Below are 18,039 nucleotides of genomic sequence, written 5' to 3'. Positions count from 1 at the left end.
GATTCTTTATTTATGTATTTATTTTATTTATTTTTGTCTGTGTTGGGTCTTCGTTGCTGCGCGAAGGCTTTCTCCAGTTGCGACGAAGGGGGGCTACTCTTAGTTGCAGGTTGCAGGCTTCTCATTGCGGTGGCTTCTCTTGTTGTGGAGCACGGGCTCTAGGCGCGCAGGCCAGTAGTTGTGGCTCGTGGGCTCTAGAGCACAGGCTCAGTAGTTGTGGTGCACGGGCTTAGTTGCTCCGCGGCAAGTGGGATCTTCCCAGACCAGGGATCAAACCCGTGTCCCCTGCATTGGCAGGCAGATTCTTAACCACTGCACCACCAGGGAAATCCCTGGCAGGTGGATTCTTAACCACTGCACCACCAGGGAGGTCCCTAGACCTTTCAATACAGGGGCTTAATTTAAGGATTGGGTAAGGTTTGTGATATAATAATGATGGATTGGTGGAAATAGCAAAGGAACTTTTGAGAAAAGAGGTTCAGAGAGTCTTGGGTTGTAAACCGTTTTTGATGCTTTTGTTAAAGAGATGATTTGGTTTTCATTAATGAACAGTAAAGTTATATGTAGCTTCTGTTTTCTTGGTTTAGAATCTCCTAGAATAATAAAACTGTGCTAATGAAGACAATGTAAATAGTAAGTCCTATTAATATAGGCAGTAAACTCAGTAAACTGTGTGAGGGTAAACCTTTTTTGTTTTGTTATTTTTAGCTGTGACAGTACTACTCTCTGAAAGCAGATTATGGGACTTTGATTTGCTGTTTGTCTTTTGCTTTATTGTTTTATAAGAACATGTGAGAAGAATTGTATTGTTTATGCCCACAGGCATTTTACAAAGACAGATATGGTATCTTCTGTAGTGATAACATGGAATTGAACTTCCCTTAAAATATTTACTAATCTTTCTAGATTATGCCAAAAAAAAAAAAAAAGAAAAAGAAGCTGAATAGCTGTGCATCAAATATGTAGTCTTTAGTTGTATAAGCATTTGTGAGCCTTTAGGGTTTTTTTGTTGTTGTTTTTTTGGTTTGCGGTACGTGGGCCTCTCACTGTTGTGGCCTCTCCCGTTGCGGCTCCGGACGCACAGGCTCAGCGGCCATGGCTCACGGGCCCAGCCGCTCCGCGGCATGTGGGATCTTCCCAGACCAGGGCATGAACCTGTGTCCCCTGCATCGGCAGGCGGACTCTCAACCACTGCGCCACCAGGGAAGCCCTGTGAGCTTTTAGTTTATAAGGAACTATTTTGTTTTTTGTGCATAATTACCTAGTTTGATTGCAGAGTCAGAAATGAAGTGGAAATTTAAAACTCCTTTTGTTTCAGTCAAACAAGAAAAGTAGCTCAGTGAAGTTAAAAAAAAAAGTAAAAAAAAGAAAAAAAAGTAGAACTTTTCTATTATCTTATTGTGGCTTTTTTTTAAAGCCCCCTTTTACTTCTGGAGCTTGATGACTTAATATAGTACTCTGAAGGAATGCCCAGCAAAACTTATCCTTTTTATATATTTGTTTAGATTATTTATCTTGTTAAATATATTTTTGTAATCATATCTTAAAGAGAACTACATGGACTTCCCTGGTGGCGCAGTGGTTTAAACTCCACCTGCCAATGCAGGTGACATGGGTTTGAGCCCTGGTCCGGGAAGATCCCACATGCTGCGGAGCAGCTAAGCCCGTGCACCACAACTACTGAGCCTGCGCTCTAGAGCTCACGAGCCACAACTGCTGAAGCTCTTGCACCTAGAGCCCGTACTCCACAACAAGAGAAGCCACCACAATGAGAAGCCCGCGCACCACAACAAGGAGTAGCCTGCTCACTGCAACTAGAGAAAGCCCGTGCGCAGCAACAAAGACCCAACGCAGCCAAAAAAAAAAAAAAAAAAAGAACTATAGTTATTTTTCTTGCTGAATTCTCTTCTCAGTTGACCTTCTTAAAATAAATCGTTGGACAGACATCTTTTCTAATATTACATATCTTGGATATTCTGTTGAAATTAAAACAGGAACATACCGTTGTAAAGCCTTTTAAAAATGATATTTAAGTACTATTTTTTTTAGTTGATATTTATGACTTTGTACAAGTTACTTGTACCTCCCTGAATTTCCTTTTCCTCCATTTTTAAATGGTGGTAATAACCATATCTGCAACATAGGGTGGTTGGGAAAATGAGAAACAATAAGTTAGATATACAGCACCTAAGCCTCAGAAGTAGTAAGCTCAACAAATATTTGTTCCATGCTATCTCTTTTCTTCTTTAAAATCTGTCTCTTTTAACTTTTCCTATACTGGATACTTCTTAAGCTACGTTCTTTAACTTCCAGATTCTCCATGAATGCTTAACACTGCCCACTTTGTTCACAGAATTGAGACAAAAAAAATGATTTTCAGGGCTCAAGCATTATTGAAAGCCTGTTATATGTTCTCCCCTGAATTCTAACTAGGAAACCAGACAATATTTGTGAAGAATAAGTCCATTAAAAATTGAAGTTTGAGTGTAGCTTTTATCGTACGTTGATTTTTTTTTTAGCTTACCTGAGACACAAATATATAATTAGATTAAATTATAATCAGATTTAGGGCTTCCCTGGTGGCACAGTGGTTAAGAATCCACCTGCCAGTGCAGGGAACATGGGTTCGAGCCCTGATCCGGGAAGATCCCACGTGCCATGGAGCAACTAAGCCCGTGCGCCACAACTACTGAGCCTGCACTCTAGAGCCTGCGTGCCACAACTACTGAGCCTGCGTGCCACAACTACTGAAGCCCATGTGCCTAGAGCTCGTGCTCCACAGCAAGAGAAAACACCGCAATGAGAAGCCCATGCACCGCAAAAAAGAGTAGCCCCCGCTTGCCGCAACTAGAGAAAGCAGCACAGCAGTGAAGACCTAACGCAGTCAAAAATAAATAAAATAGGGGGGAGAAATGATCTTTTACAGTGGAGGAGGCATTCACATCTTTGAGGAGGTTTGGTTAATGTGTAATGTAGATGCACGCTGCACAGTTGGAAAAGAGGTGGGGGAGACCCAAACAGACACAGGGAATTTTATGTTTAAATTTTCTTGTCCCGCCTTAAAAACGTAAATTTTATTTCATCGCTTTTTACCCTCTTAGGGTTCTTTTTGGCTGGGTCTGAGAATTAGATTGACAAAAGAAAGGTCAGCAGAAGAAAAGCATACATTTAAGTATAACAAGTTTTATGTGACACAGGATCCTTCATAAGGAATGACCCAAAGAGATGACAAGACTATATTAGGTTAAACAAAGAGAGGCAATTGTGGAAAAGTGACTAAACTGTGTGGGGAGGCTAAAGGAAGATAAGAATTATTTTAACCAAGTCTGTTTTGTATAGAGTTCTCTTGCTTTCAGCGTCTCATCCTTGATATTAAGAACATTACTTTCCTTCTGGTATAGGGAGGACATCTTTCATGTGGGAATTTCATCTGCCTTTATGAAAAACAGGAAGGTCAGAGTGTTTTTGTTTTGCTGTTTTTCAAGTGCATTTAACTGAAAATGGTAAATATACCAGAGCTGCATATTTTGGGATAGCATGTTCTGAATCCATCATTAAATGCTTAAAGTTGGGGCTTATCTACCTAACTTAGTAGGGGAAAGGGAGGGGAAGAAAGGCTTCTATGGGAAATACAAATTGGTTTCTTTAGGAAAGACAAAAGCAGATAAGAAACTTTGTGGTAATGTTGGCCTATGCATATGAGGGTAGTTTCATCCTGTCGTCAGGGCCGTAAAACTCCCCAGTAGAGGGGGTTTATGGTAGGTTTACTCTTGGTGTACTTTTGGGAGTAAAAGTCACCCTGAAGATGGAATTTATGGTAGTCTCATTCCCCAGAAGTTTCTGCTATCAGTCAGATAAGGGAAGCTCCAGGAAGGCTTCTTTCTGCATCTGTTGAATCCAAAATGTCTTCAGCTTAAAATAATCTTCATACCAACCCTGGGTTCCAAGTGGGTACCCACAATACCATACTTGAAGATATTTTGAAGTTAAGGTAATCCCTGCTTTTAGATAGAATGAGTTTTGTGTCTTTAAATTGAAGAGTGTTATAGACTCATCGCTGACCATCCATGCTCTATAATACCCTTATCACATATATTCTGTTCTGCTCTTTGTTGAGTTACTGAGAGAAAATGCCAAATAGTGGGAAAAGGGAGTCAGTCAGAGGTCTCTATTAATCATCATTCAATAAGTAGTACAGGATAAGTCAAGATTCTACCTGAAAAACAGAACTGGGAGTATATATCAGAGATCTATTACAAGGATTTGGCTTACACTTGTGGTAAGCAAGACTGCAGTCCATTGGGTAGACAATTAGGGGTGATTGTGAACAGACTGGAACCCCATGGGCATGTGCTTGTCCACAGGCAAGTCAGGAAAGAGGATCCAGGGGAAAGGGAGAGTAATTGCTGAACTAGCTAATTGCTGATCCAGCTGCTGTTTGGAGTCTCTTCAGAGAAGGCCTAAACACTCTCTTAAAGGCCTTCCAACTGAGTAAATCCAGCCAACGCAGGATAACCTCCCTTTTGATTAAAGTCAGCTTATCAGGGACTTTAATCATATCTACAAAATCCCTTCACAGCACCACCTAAGCTAGTGTTTGATTGAATAAATGGGAGAAGGTGTGTGTGCTGTCAAATGACAGCTGTCCGCCTTCTGTCCTCCAACTGTCTAGAGAGAATATCCCTTGTCTTCTACCCTAACGGGAAACACACTATCAATAGAAAGGGAATTCTGAGGACTGTAATTCAGTCCAGTCAAGTTGACGCATCAGAAGTGCATCACATATGATAAAATACGTCATGGTAGGGCTTCCCTGGTGGCGCAGTGGTTAAGAATCCGCCTGCCAATGCACAGGACACGGGTTCGAGCCCTGATCCGGGAGGGTCCCACGTGCCGCGGAGCAGCTAAGCCCCGTGCGCCACAACTACTGAGCCTGTGCTCTAGAGCCCTCGAGCCACAACTACTGAAGCCCGTGTGCCTAGAGCCCATGCTCTGCAACGAGAGGCCACCGCAATGAGAAGCCTGCGTACCGCAATGAAGAGTAGCCCCCGCTCACCACAACTAGAGAAAGCCCATGTGCAGCAACGAAGACCCAACACAGCCAAAAATAAATAAATAAAATAAATAAATTTATAAAAAAAAAAAAAAAAAATACGTCATGGTAAAAAGTGGCTTTGCTTTAAATGGCTTTTAATCCTTATAAAGAAGAGTTCTAGAATTAATAGCACCGTTTTGGTTAATCTAAGAGAAAAAAAAATCTGGCCAACATCTGGAAACTTAATGGTTATAAATACTTCTTTAGGATATGTGTTTACTAAATGTTAGGCATTTCTCATAATTACATTCTGTTTTGCCTTAGGGTGCTTTTTGAGATCACTCAGGAGGATGTTTTGTTTCTGGCTTCACCTCTGACCTTTGATCCTTCTGTTGTGGAAATATTTGTTGCTCTATCAAGTGGTGCCTCTCTGCTTATTGTACCAACTTCTGTCAAAGTGCTCCCATCAAAATTAGCTGCTGTTCTCTTTACCCATCACAGAGTGACTATTTTACAGGTACATTTTAGTAGCAAATGAAATGTTTGTTTTTAATTATTCAATATTTTAAGTGTGTTAGAGAATATTTTATATTCCTGTAGCTCTTTACAATGGATTAATGATAATCTAGTTAGAATGTCAAGGGCTGTCTTCCTGATGATGTCGTTTGTTTGAGAATGAAAAAAATCAGTTAATTCTGTCTAGAAAATTCTTTTACTATGCACTTTGTACATACTATAATAACTAAGGGAACTTTTACTCAAATCCGTTGGGATATGCCTCTCTTGTCTTAAAGTTTTGAGTTTATTGTGTTTCCCACTAAAAGCTGCTTTAAGTACGTTAAATTATAATTGACTTAGAAATTTAGATTTTCTGATTTTTACATCGGTATGTTTTATATTAACCTAAAAAATGTATTTCTTAAGTTTGGCATTTTTTTTTTTTTTGGCGGTACACGGGCCTCTCACTGTTGTGGCCTCTCCCGTTACGGAGCACAGGCTCCGGACGCACAGGCTCAGCGGCCATGGCTCACGGGCCCAGCCGCTCCGCGGCATGTGGGATCTTCCCGGACCGGGGCACGAACCCGTGTCCCCTGCATCGGCAGGCAGACTCTCAACCACTGCGCCACCAGGGAAGCCCAAGTTTGGCATTTTTGAAGATTTAAAAAATATATATGTGAAAGTATGTGACTTGTACTCTAGCCTTAAGATATAACATTGCAAGTGGTTAATGAAACTAGAGAGAATTAATAAAATTATATGCATATCATGATAAATGAAAATTTTTTAAAATGAGACTTGAGAGGATGTTAAATTTCTTCCCAGAGACAAAATTTGATGCTGACTTTCTTTTTAGGAAATGTGTTTTTCATCCTATTAAAAAAACCATTATATATAAATAAAATGAGTATAGCAATGAAGTTTTGCTAGGTATCAGTGGTATAAATTCTCATCTGTTGGTGAATCATTCTATGAATCTGGGCAAGATTTTAATAATACAACTTTTAGGGGCTTCCCTGGTGGCGCAGTGGTTGAGAGTCCGCCTGCCGATGCAGGGGACACGAGTTCGTGACCCGGTCCGGGAGGATCCCACATGCTGCGGAGCCTGCACGTCCGGAGCCTGTGCTCCGCAACGGGAGAGGCCACGACAGTGAGAGGCCCGTGTACCGCAAAAAGAAAAAAAAAAAAAAAATGCAACTTTTATTTTCCTGTAAAATTCAAGGAGCATAATTTTTCAGGGAATATTTGCTAAGTACCTTAATAGTGTCTTATACCGCTTTAAATCTGACCCCCTTGCTTAATGTTAAAACACAATCTCAGATAAATTTACTTTAGCAGTGTTTTTTTTAACTTTTCTGGGATCATAGATCCTTCTGAGAAATGGATACACATTTACTAACTCTGTTCCCAAAATACAGCAAATTTTGCATATAGTTTCATTGTGATTTTATATAACTCACAATACAAATGTACTTGGAATATTATGTGCAGATCACATTTGACTTGGTTTGAGTAAGGAAGAGAAGCACAAAAGCTGACAGGCTAACCTTTCTTTTGTATAAGACACATGTCTTATAGTGAATTTTAGCTTTATTTTGTTATCAGCGTTCACCTTTTCCCTCCAGAGTCAATTTCTTACCAAATAATATGTAAGTCATCATGGAGATATATATATATATATTTTTTTTTTTTTTGTGGTACACGGGCCTCTCACTGTTGTGGCCTCTCCCGTTGCGGAGCACAGGCTCCGGACGCGCAGGCCCTGCGGCCATGGCTCACAGGCCCAGCCGCTCCGCAGCATGTGGGATCTTCCCGGACCAGGGCACGAACCTGTGTCCCCTGCATCAGCAGGTGGACTCTCAACCACTGCGCCACCAGGGAAGCCCTATATATATATTTTTAAGAGCTCCTTGTACAGATTTTATTTACAAATAACCTTGCCGAAACCTAATTGGATATTAAGTAAGGATCTTAAAAGCTCTCAAAGAGAATACATGCTACTAAAGTTTTGAAAATTGGAAAAAATAGAATATCTTGAGTTACTGCGGGAGAGAAAGGCCCCAAAGTGAGATGGACTAAGCTTTTAGGAAATTAAGAACCTCTTTATCTCAGGAGTAGGAGTTTTCTCTTGCAAAGAAAGGGCCAGTATTTGGTTTCTTACAAACCTAAAGTATATTTGGGAATTTTTTGCATACTCTGGGTAACAAAATGATATTATTTAAACTTGATGCCTTTTAAAAGTGAAACCTTTTAGTTAGAGCAAAATCTTAGGTTGCTATCTACCAAAGTGTCAACATAAGTGTTTTTCATTTTTACATAAATTTTTACTTAGGCAATCTGGAAGAAAACTATAACATTTTCTATCACTTTTTTCTGTTATTTGCTAAGTCCTGTTTCCCTATGCCTAAGATGATTTGGTAGCAAAGGATGTTGAGCTGTCCTGTGCCAATAAATTGATCATTTCAGTTTATGAGTATCTGAAAAGTGTTACAATGCTTTACCTTGCTGAACATTCATAGTTGTGCATTCATTTGTAGAGTTCAAAGTTGAAATTATCCTTAACACTAGAAATTAGGCCAGAATGTTTCAGATTTGCTTTACTGAAAATGGAGAGCAGGACCATTCAGTCGTCATTTTGACAAGAGATTTTCCTTATGATAAAAGTCTTGGGGGCTTCCCTGGTGGCGCAGTGGTTAAGAATCTGCCTGCCAATGCAAGGGACACGGGTTTGAGCCCTGGCCCAGGAAGATCCCACATGCTGCAGAGCAACTAATTACCGTGTGCCACAACTACTGAGCCTGCGCTAAAGAGCCCGCAAGTGACAACTACTGAACCCACGTGCCACAACTACAGAAGCCTGTGCTCCTAGAGCCCATGCTCCGCAACAAGAGAAACCACGACAACGAGAAGCCCATGCACCACAACGAAGAGTGGCCCCTGCTCACCGCAACTAGAGAAAGCCCACGCACAGCAATGATGACCCAACACAGCCAAAAATAAAAATAAACAAATAAATAAATAAATTTGTTAAAAAAAAAACCCAAAAAACTCTTGGTGGAACAGTTAAGAGCTTGATTTAGGATCATTTCAGGATAAATAGGGTGACCACTGTAATTTATTACCAAAAACTTGGAATCCTGAGAGTGAATGAAAGCACTAAATTCCCAGACAGTAATCTGGAACAATAAGTACATACTGGAATATAGGGTCATCCTACTGCTTAAATATTTTCACAAGCCATGACCTTAAATAATCTCCCCAAATTAAAATTTAGGTTGTCCTTTTAGCTTTTACTGAAAGAAGCCATTTTAAAATCTTCATTCATGTAACCTCTGGCTATAGCCAAGTGAGGAGATTGGCAGATATTCTTCCCAAAAAGCAACTATAAAGCTGGACAAAATTGACAAAAATAACCATTTCAACACTTTAGAAATCAACTAAAGGCATATAACTATCTGAAATATGTTTTTTTGTTTGTTTTTGTTTTATTTTTTTTACAGAAATATGTTTATGTTTTTAAAAACTGCTGAATTTTGCTTTAGAAAAGGGAATCTGTGGCATTCTAGCCAGCAAGAAGGGCCTGAGGTTGCTATGGTGAGGAGGGCAAGCACATTCCTGACTGACCTTGAGGCTATGTGCATGCACATAAGAGACACAAAAGAGCCCATGGAAAATAAAAGCTGGATCAGACTTGAAAATGATGTAACTTTGGATGAGCTCCCCTATCCACACACAGATCCATCTATACAGACAATCTGTCCAGTCACTGGTTGACATCTGAGCTATGCAGACATGAGGCGACGCTTAGGATGTAAGACTTAAAAGTGAAAACAAGAATATGTATTTTGGGACTTCCCTGGTGGTCCAGTGGTAAAGAATCCGCCTTACAGTGCTGGGGACACAGGTTCAATCCCTGGTCAGGGCACTAAGATCTCACATGCTGCGGGACAACTAAGCCCGTGCGCCACAACTAGTGAGCTCACGCACTTCAACTAGAGAACCTGCGTACCGCAAACCACAGAGCCTACGCACTCTGGAGCCTGTGCGCCACAACTAGAGAGAGAAAAACCCTCGTGCCAAAACTAGAGAGAAGCCCGCATGCCGCAACGAAAGACCCCGTGTGCTGCAACTAAGACCTGATGCAGCCAAAAAAAAAAGAATATGTATTTTAGGGAATTCCCTGGTGGTCCAGTCGTTAGGATTCCAAGCTCTCACTGCCAAGGGCCAAAAAAAAAGTATTTAATTTATTTTTTGGCCATACCATGCAGCTTGTGGGATCTTAGTTCCCCCACCAGGGATTGAGCCTGGGCCACGGCAGTGAAGGTGCTGAGTCTTAACCACCAGATCACCAGGGAGTTCCCAAATACCTATTTTAAAAGCCAACTGAGCAGTGACATCAGTGACCATACGGGGGAGACGATTCACATTTAGCCCAGGCAAGTTACAAACAAAGAAATAAACAAGCGAATAAAAAACCAGCAACAAAACATTTCATAACGATAAAATGGTCAGTACATCAAGAAGTACATTGTTGGGACTTTCCTGATGGCGCAGTGGTTAGGACTCTGTGCTCCCAATGCAGGGGACCCGGGTTCGATCCCCGGTCAGGGAACTAGATCCCACATGCATGCTGCAACTGAGAGTTCTCATGTCACAACTAAGGAGTCCGCCTGCCGCAACTAAGGAGCCGGCAAGCAACAACTAAGGAGCCTGCCTCCTGCAACTAAGACCTGGTGCAAAATTAATTAATTTTTAAAAAAGAAGTATATTGTTATATCAAGAACATGATCTCTGCCTGAAAATAGAGGTTCCAAATACATGAAGCAAAAATGGACAGAACTGAAAGGAGAAATAGATGACTCAATGGTTTGAAATTTTAGTACCCTACTTTCAGTAATTCATTGAAAAACTAGACAAATCAGTGTGCATGTAATAAAGAAGACTTGAATAACATTATCAACCACATGTTGATAATGTGGACGAAAGACAAAAAAGAATGAATTATCTCCACATGTAGAGCACTCCATCCACCAAATGCAGAGTATACATTTCCTAGGATAGGTCATATGCTAGGCTACAAAATAAGTCTCAGGAAATGTAAAATGTGTTGATGAAAAATTAATTAGTCAATCTAAGAAAGAAACAAAGAATGTTCTTTGAGCCAAACTGAGGATTATAACCCGAGGGACAGTCTTTCAGAAAGATCTGAGGACCCTCCTGCCTGTTAGAAGTCAAAGCAGAGTTATATACATTTTCGAGACAGAGTTATACATCAAAGTGACATATTGATAGTTTACATAGTCTAGATCTGCACATATAAGGCGAGTAGTGGGTCATTGTGACCCATCACAGGATTAAGAAAGGAATGTTATCTTCTAAGGAATTACCTTGTTGGTGTGAGGAGAAATTTGCTTTTTGTGATGTAGCAGGTATTTCTGTGTCTTCTAAGGTCGTCTGGTTAATGTATAATGCAGATGCACATTGCACCGTAAAGCGAGGGTAGTGGGGCCCAAATGGGCAGAGAGAGAATTTTATGTTAAAATATTGTTTTTGTCCTGCCTTAAAAATAATTTTATTTCATCAAATGTGACTAAGTGGGATTTGTCCCAGGAATGCACATTTGCTTTAACATCCAAAAATCCACTGATGCTATATACTAGATAAAGAATAATGAACAAAAAGCACATAATTATGTCAGCAGATGCAGAAAAATTACTTGGCAAATCCAATGCCAATGATAAAAAAAGTCAACAAACTAGGAATAGAAGGGAACTTCCCCAACATGATAAAGGATGTCTACAAAAAGACTACAGCTAACATTATAATTGGATAAAAGACTGAATGCTTTCACTCTAAGATTGGGAATGAGGCAAGGATGTTTGCTTTTTCACTTCTCTTCAACATTATTCTGGTTGTTCTAGGCAGTGCAATAAAGCAAAAAGGAAGAAAGAAAGTAAGCACCCACACTGGACAGGAAGAAGTAAAACTATTTGCAGACGACATGGGGGAACTACCAGAACTAATAAACAAGTTCAGCAAGGTTGGAGGGTACAAGATCAATATGCAAAATCAACTATATTTCTATATTATAGAAAAAAAGCCCAAAAATGAAATTAAGAGAATAATTATATTCACAATAGCATCAAAAATAATAAAATAGGAATAAATTTAAAGAAGAGCAAGGCTTGTACGATGAAAACTATAGAACATTGTTGATAGAAATTGAAGAGCTAAATAAATGAAGAGACATTTCATGTTTATGGATTGGATGTCTCAATATTGTCAAGATTGCAGTTCTCCCTGTAAATTAAACCCAGCCCCTATCAAAATCCTGATGGACTTCTTTGGGGGAGAAATTGACAAGCTGATCCTAAATTTTATATGGAAATTCAAAAGGTAGTCCTGATCCATACAATAGAATAAAAAGTCCTATGGTCTGAGTGTTTGTGTCCCCCCAGAATCCATATGGGGCCTTTGGGACTGCTTAGGTCATGAGGGTGAAGCCCTCATGAATGGGATTTAGTGCCCTTGTAAAAAAGACCCCACAGAGCTTCCTATCCCCTTCCACCATGTGAGGACACAGCAAGAAGTCTAACCTGGAAGAGAGCTCTCACCACAACTGGACCATGCTGGCACCCTGGCCTTGGACTTTTATCTTCCAAGAACTGTGAGAAGTAAACTTCTGTTGTTTATAACCTACCCAGTCTATAGTATTTTGTTATAGCAGCCTGAACAGACTAAGACAAAAAAGAATGAATTATTGATATATACAACATGAATCACAAAGTATTTTCACTGAACATAGAGTAAAAGATGCTAGGTCAAAACAGAATACATGTTGTATGATTCCATTTTTATAAAATTCTAGAAAATGTCAGCTGATCATCAGTGACAAAAAATAGATCAGTGGTTGTCTGGAGGAGAGGTCCAGTTGGAGGGAAGAATTACAATGGTACATAGGTGATTTTAGGGTTGAAGGATATGTTCAGTATCTGGATTGTGGTGATGGTTTCACCAATAATATATCTCAAAATTTGTATTGTACACTTTAAATATGTATAGTTTATTGTATGTCAATTATATTAATAGAGTTTTTTAAAATCTTTATTCATTGTTTTGCTTAGGCACTTTCTTAACACTTTTATATACTTTTTCTACATAGGAATAATGGGAAAGGAAATGTAAATTCATTTAATAAATTTTTGTCCTTTAAACCTTTTTGTCTAAACTGCATAATGAAACATAATTAATATTTGCTTGTTTTTTACTGAAGGAAAATTTATGTCCACATTAAAAAGGTAATGCTGCTTCAGTAGTTTTCCAAATATGATTTGCCATTTAGTAAACACAGCCTTAGTTTCCTTGTGAGCTCCCAATGTTAAGCTTTGGACTAATCACTACAGTGTGTTTTTTTTGTTTTTTGTTTTTTGTTTTAAAGAAGTGAAGGGAAAGAAATAATTTATTTTTAATGTATCTACAGGCAACACCGACATTGCTTAGAAGATTTGGATCTCAGCTTATCAAGTCAACTGTTTTATCAACCAATACTTCTCTTCGAGTATTGGCCCTTGGTGGCGAAGCATTTCCGTCATTAACTGTTCTCAAAAGCTGGAGAGGAATAGGCAATAAAACACAAATATTTAATGTTTATGGTATCACCGAGGTATCAAGTTGGGCGACTTTTTACAGGATACCAGAGAAAATTCTTAACTCTACTTTGAAGTAAGGGTTTCAGTTACTTCAGGGTAGGGTAGAAACTTATTTCTCCAGTATCTTAACACAAATAGTATTTTTGATAGGCACTGGAGTAATATTTTATAAACACTATTTTATCTAGAATTTTAAGCTGGGAATTCAGAACCTTTCTTATTTTAACTGGGGCTACAGATCCTGCTAGAGGTTTTCGTAACTAAACAGCAATGAATAACATGATAACTTTTCCACCTAACCTTTTCCTCTTGTCAATCTTTGAATTATAACAAAAACTTTTTTTTCTTTATTTGGTACAATGTGATTTAAATACACTGGTAAATATTCTATTCAAATGAAAAATTTTAAATTTGGTTTGGGTTGTTGTGTTTTCATAGATGTGACTTGCCTGTACAACTGGGATTTCCACTGCTTGGAACAGTAGTTGAAGTCAAAGATACTAATGGTTTCACAGTTCAAGAAGGCAATGGCCAAGTATTTTTAGGTTGTTTTACATTTGTTGATTGGGAATAATTTCTTTTTTTTTTCCAATAAAAAAAATCTGATGTGTTAATTTTATTCTTTCCTCAATTATTCTTAAGTCTAGTATTCTTTTCGGTGATGGTAATTTTTAATCTCATCCTCACAGTCATGAAACATTTAATTAGTTACCATAATTATTTCAGATAACAATGTCGAATACTCTAAGAGAAGATATAAAAGTAATTTAGAAACTGTAAATTGGTTGTTTGTATTTCTGTTTATAGCCAAAATTCTATTAGTATCTTAAGAATGTTTTTATCACATGTATTTTTAGAACTAGATTGTGTTTCATCCCTTTGCTTACTTTACTAAAGTTCTTATTGTATATAATTTTATCAGGTAACATTTAAAAGTGAGTCCCCCTTTTTATATAAATATTCAAACTTTGAAACTTAGTAACTGAGCTTTTGGAGATGTTCTGATTTCTTGGTTTTTAATATATTTTCCATGAATTTTTAAAATTACATTGTTGTTTATGTCTTGTGAAGGTGGCAGAAATAGAGTATGTTTTCTTGATGATGAAGTGACAGTACCACTTGGCACAATGAGGGCCACAGGAGACTTTGTGACTATAAAAGATGGAGAGATATTTTTCTTGGGACGAAAGGACAGTCAGATCAAACGTCATGGCAAACGTCTTAACATTGAACTTGTGCAACAGGTAGAACTGTTTAAATATTAAACACCTATTAATATATGTAGGTATTAGAGGCAGCCATAACTACTTTTCTGTTCCAGGGTTCTCTGTCAGTATTATTTAAACCTAAGACTTTTGTGTTAATGATGAATTACAGTAGAAGATATGGATAATTCATTGTGCACTTTATTCTCAGCATGAAGAGTTGTTTTTTAAATAAGTGACAAAGGGGATTTTGATAACTGAAAATAAGTTGACTTATTTTGCTCTGGGAGCTATTATTTTTGGAAAACATTAAGAACCCAGTGTGCTGGTAATAGTGATAGTAGGAAACAATTTTTTAAAAATCTCTAGTGAATTCCAGATTTTAATTTGACTGTATTGAATGCAGAGTATTTAGGAAGTTTGTTTTTAAATGTCCTTATTGGCAAATTGAGATAATCTCTCTCATAGGTTGCTGAAGGTCTTCAACAAGTGGAATCTTGTGCAGTTACATGGTATAATCAGGAAAAATTAATTTTGTTCATGGTGTCCAAAAATGATTTAGTAAAGGATTACATCTTTAAAGAACTGCAGAAACATCTTCCAAGTCATGCAATCCCGGATGAGCTTGTATTGATTGATTCTCTACCATTTACATCTCATGGTAAAATAATTTGAAGCAGCTATGTTTCAGTGCCAAATGATACTAATTGTATTAACTAGTTTAAAGGCCACTTAAATCCTTATTATTATAAGTAATACTAATATATATTGTGGTAGACCCTCTGTTAAATACTTTGTATAATTAACTCATTTTATCTCCAGAAACTCCTGTGAGTAGGTGGTATTATTCCCATTTACTTATGTGGAAAATAAGGCTTAAGAGGTTAAATAATTTCCCCAAAATCACATTGCTAGTTAGTAGTAGAGTTGAAATTCTGTAGGACTGTTTGACTTCAAAACATGTGCTCTTAATCACCATATTCTATTACTTTCCCAATTTCATCTTTATTTAATATTTCAGAATGTGGTTATTGCTCAGTAAATAGTACCATTTCTTTAGCTCTTTAAATGAGAGCAACATTAGCCCCTCCTTTCTTTTTTTTTCTTTTATTTAAAATTATTTATTTTTTTGGCTGCATTGGGTCTTTGTGGCTGCGCGCGGGCTTTCTCTCCTTTTTTTTTTCTTTTAAAAATATTATTTATTTTTGGCTGCGTTGTGTCTTCGCTGCTGTGCGTGGGCTTTCTGTAGTTGCGGCGAGCGGGGGCTACTCTGTTGTGGTGCACTAGTGTTGCGGTGCGCAGGCTTCTCATTGTGGTGGCTTCTCTTTTTGCGGAGCATGGGCTCTAGGCTCGCAGGCTTCAGTAGTTGTGGCTCGCAGGCTCCAAAGCACAGGCTTAGTAGTTGTGGCGCACGGGCTTAGTCGCTCCGCGGCATGTGGGATCTTCCCAGACCAGGGATTGAACAGGTGTCCTCTGCGTTGGCAGGTATCGGATTCCTAACCACTGTGCCACCAGGGAAGTCCCTCCTTTCTTCTTATCTGCTACCCACTACATTCTGGGTAGCATGGGACTGTCTTCTTGATTATTGATTCTGCATGACAAACTATTTTATAGGATTTCTAACCTTAACAATGAAAAATGTGTGTATTGTGACTAACAAAGACATGAAGGGGTCAAGCTGAAATTTAAAAATTGTTATTTCTCTTTTGTATTAAGGCAAAATTGATGTTTCTGAGTTAAATAAGATTTATTTAAACTCCATAAACTTGAAGTCTGAATGTAAACTCAATGGAAAAGAGGAACTTTGGGAAAAATTACATCATTTGTGGAAGGTACAACTTTTAAGATACAAATTTGTTATTATAAAGAGGTCGTTGTATATCTTCAGGGAATGTAGCATCCTAATAAGTCTGATAAAATTTTCTAAGAATATTACTGCTGCCCAGATGTTAAGTAGTATAGCTTTGTTTTATTCAATTTGTATTCAAATAAGGGTTAGGTTCTCTACTGCAAGATTAGATGAAGCTCCCTATATAGAAATTTATTGGAAGTGAGGTAGTCATAAAAGGCACGAGTAGACAAAACGCCTCTTGACATAACTTTTCCCTAAGATGGTCAGTCAAGTGCAGTAACACTTGTCAGAGTTGGAAAAATAGCCGAATCTTGCTGTACCACGATCTGTGGTATAAAGGCTTAACATAATTATTCCAGAAGAACTTTCAGTAACAACATGTATGCTTCTGCTTAAGGGAATTAATATATATATATGTATATAACAATTAAAAACTTATTTAAAAATATATATATTTTATTACCTATGATTTACAGGTCAGCATAATTTTTCTTAGATAAAATTTGGAGTTTTCCAAAGGGTTCTAACAAGAGGATGTAACTGTACAGTCTTGTCTGAAAATAGATATCTAGATAAAAGTAATATCCACTTCATTTTTAGATTCTTGGAAAATAATTTCGGTTTATGTGAAGTTAATGAAAATAATTATTCCCATATTTTAGAAATATCAGATATTGTTAATATCTGATATTAAATCAGGTGTTTTTATAATTCCATCCCCTATTGTATGGGTAGAAAAACTGCTCTAAAGGGAAGTATAATTTGCAGTTCTAGGGTAGTTTGTGACAAAATTGGTAGCATAATGATGGTCTCCTTTACTATATAGAAAATAATTTTAAAATTTACTCTAATTGTTAAAAAATTTATTTTGTGTGTGTTCATCTCATTAATGTAGTTACCATCATCTATATATTACCTTTAAATGCTGAATTCTTTTGGTTTTAGATCTTTAACTTCACCATATTTCTCACTTCTCTAATCTGTAGTCTGTTCTGAGTCTCTCAGAAGACCCTTTGAAGGTTCCCGATGAGTCACTCTTCTTAAATAGTGGTGGAGATTCTTTGAAGTCCGTACGGCTCCTCAATGAGATTGAAAACCTTGTTGGCACATCAGTACCTGGGCTTCTGGAAATTATTCTTAGCAGTTCTATTTTAGAGATTTACAATCACATCCTTCAAACAGTGTTTCCAGATGAAGATCTGACATTTAGCAAGAATTATGCCACAAAAAGAAAATCCAGCGATGTTAATCAAGAGGAAACCAGTGGAAAATCTTTACATCAGGAATCTGTCATGCCTTTAAATTGTGACAACGAGATCAATGCTTTTATTGCACTGAGCCGAGGGAGTCAGATTTTGTCTCTGCATACTACTAGGTTTTTAACTAAGTTGGAACATTGCCCTTCAGCCTATTCTTCTGATTTAATTTCACAGACTAACATTCAAAATATGAAAAGCTTAAATCCTCCAGCTCTTATTGGGAAGTCAAAAGATATGTCCTGTGTTGCAAAAGTTTCTGAAGAGGAAACATCTGTGATGGAGGCAGAGAAAATGGAGTTTCATGTGAGGTGGAGGTCAGACACAGGCAAATGTGTGGATGCTTCACCTCTGCTTGTAATACCAGCTGTTGATAAGTCATCTGCAACTGTGTACATTGGCTCCCATTCTCATAGAATGATGGCAGTTGATCTTTACTCTGGAAAGGTGAAATGGGAACAGATTTTGGGAGATCGCATTGAATCCTCAGCATGTGTATCTAAGTGTGGAAACTTTATTGTAGTGGGTAAGTTTCTGAATTTGA

At 38.0% G+C, this 18,039-nt stretch overlaps 1 protein-coding gene across 2 annotated transcripts in view; it reads left to right on the top strand.

The window, feature by feature from the left end:
• AASDH (aminoadipate-semialdehyde dehydrogenase) overlaps positions 1-18,039 on the top strand; it is a 36,020-nt gene that overhangs the window by 10,445 nt on the left and 7,536 nt on the right. For both annotated transcript variants that reach the window (XM_032633691.1, XM_032633689.1), the window contains 7 exons: positions 5,360-5,552; positions 13,014-13,255; positions 13,621-13,727; positions 14,254-14,426; positions 14,856-15,048; positions 16,104-16,219; positions 17,226-18,021. In XM_032633691.1, the coding sequence (XP_032489582.1) occupies positions 5,360-5,552; positions 13,014-13,255; positions 13,621-13,727; positions 14,254-14,426; positions 14,856-15,048; positions 16,104-16,219; positions 17,226-18,021 (1,820 nt within the window). The remainder of the gene's footprint in view (positions 1-5,359; positions 5,553-13,013; positions 13,256-13,620; positions 13,728-14,253; positions 14,427-14,855; positions 15,049-16,103; positions 16,220-17,225; positions 18,022-18,039) is intronic.

This window comes from Phocoena sinus, chromosome 5 (genome assembly GCF_008692025.1).
Source record: "Phocoena sinus isolate mPhoSin1 chromosome 5, mPhoSin1.pri, whole genome shotgun sequence".
Lineage (NCBI taxonomy): Eukaryota > Metazoa > Chordata > Mammalia > Artiodactyla > Phocoenidae > Phocoena > Phocoena sinus.
This window is presented reverse-complemented; position numbering and strand designations above follow the sequence as displayed.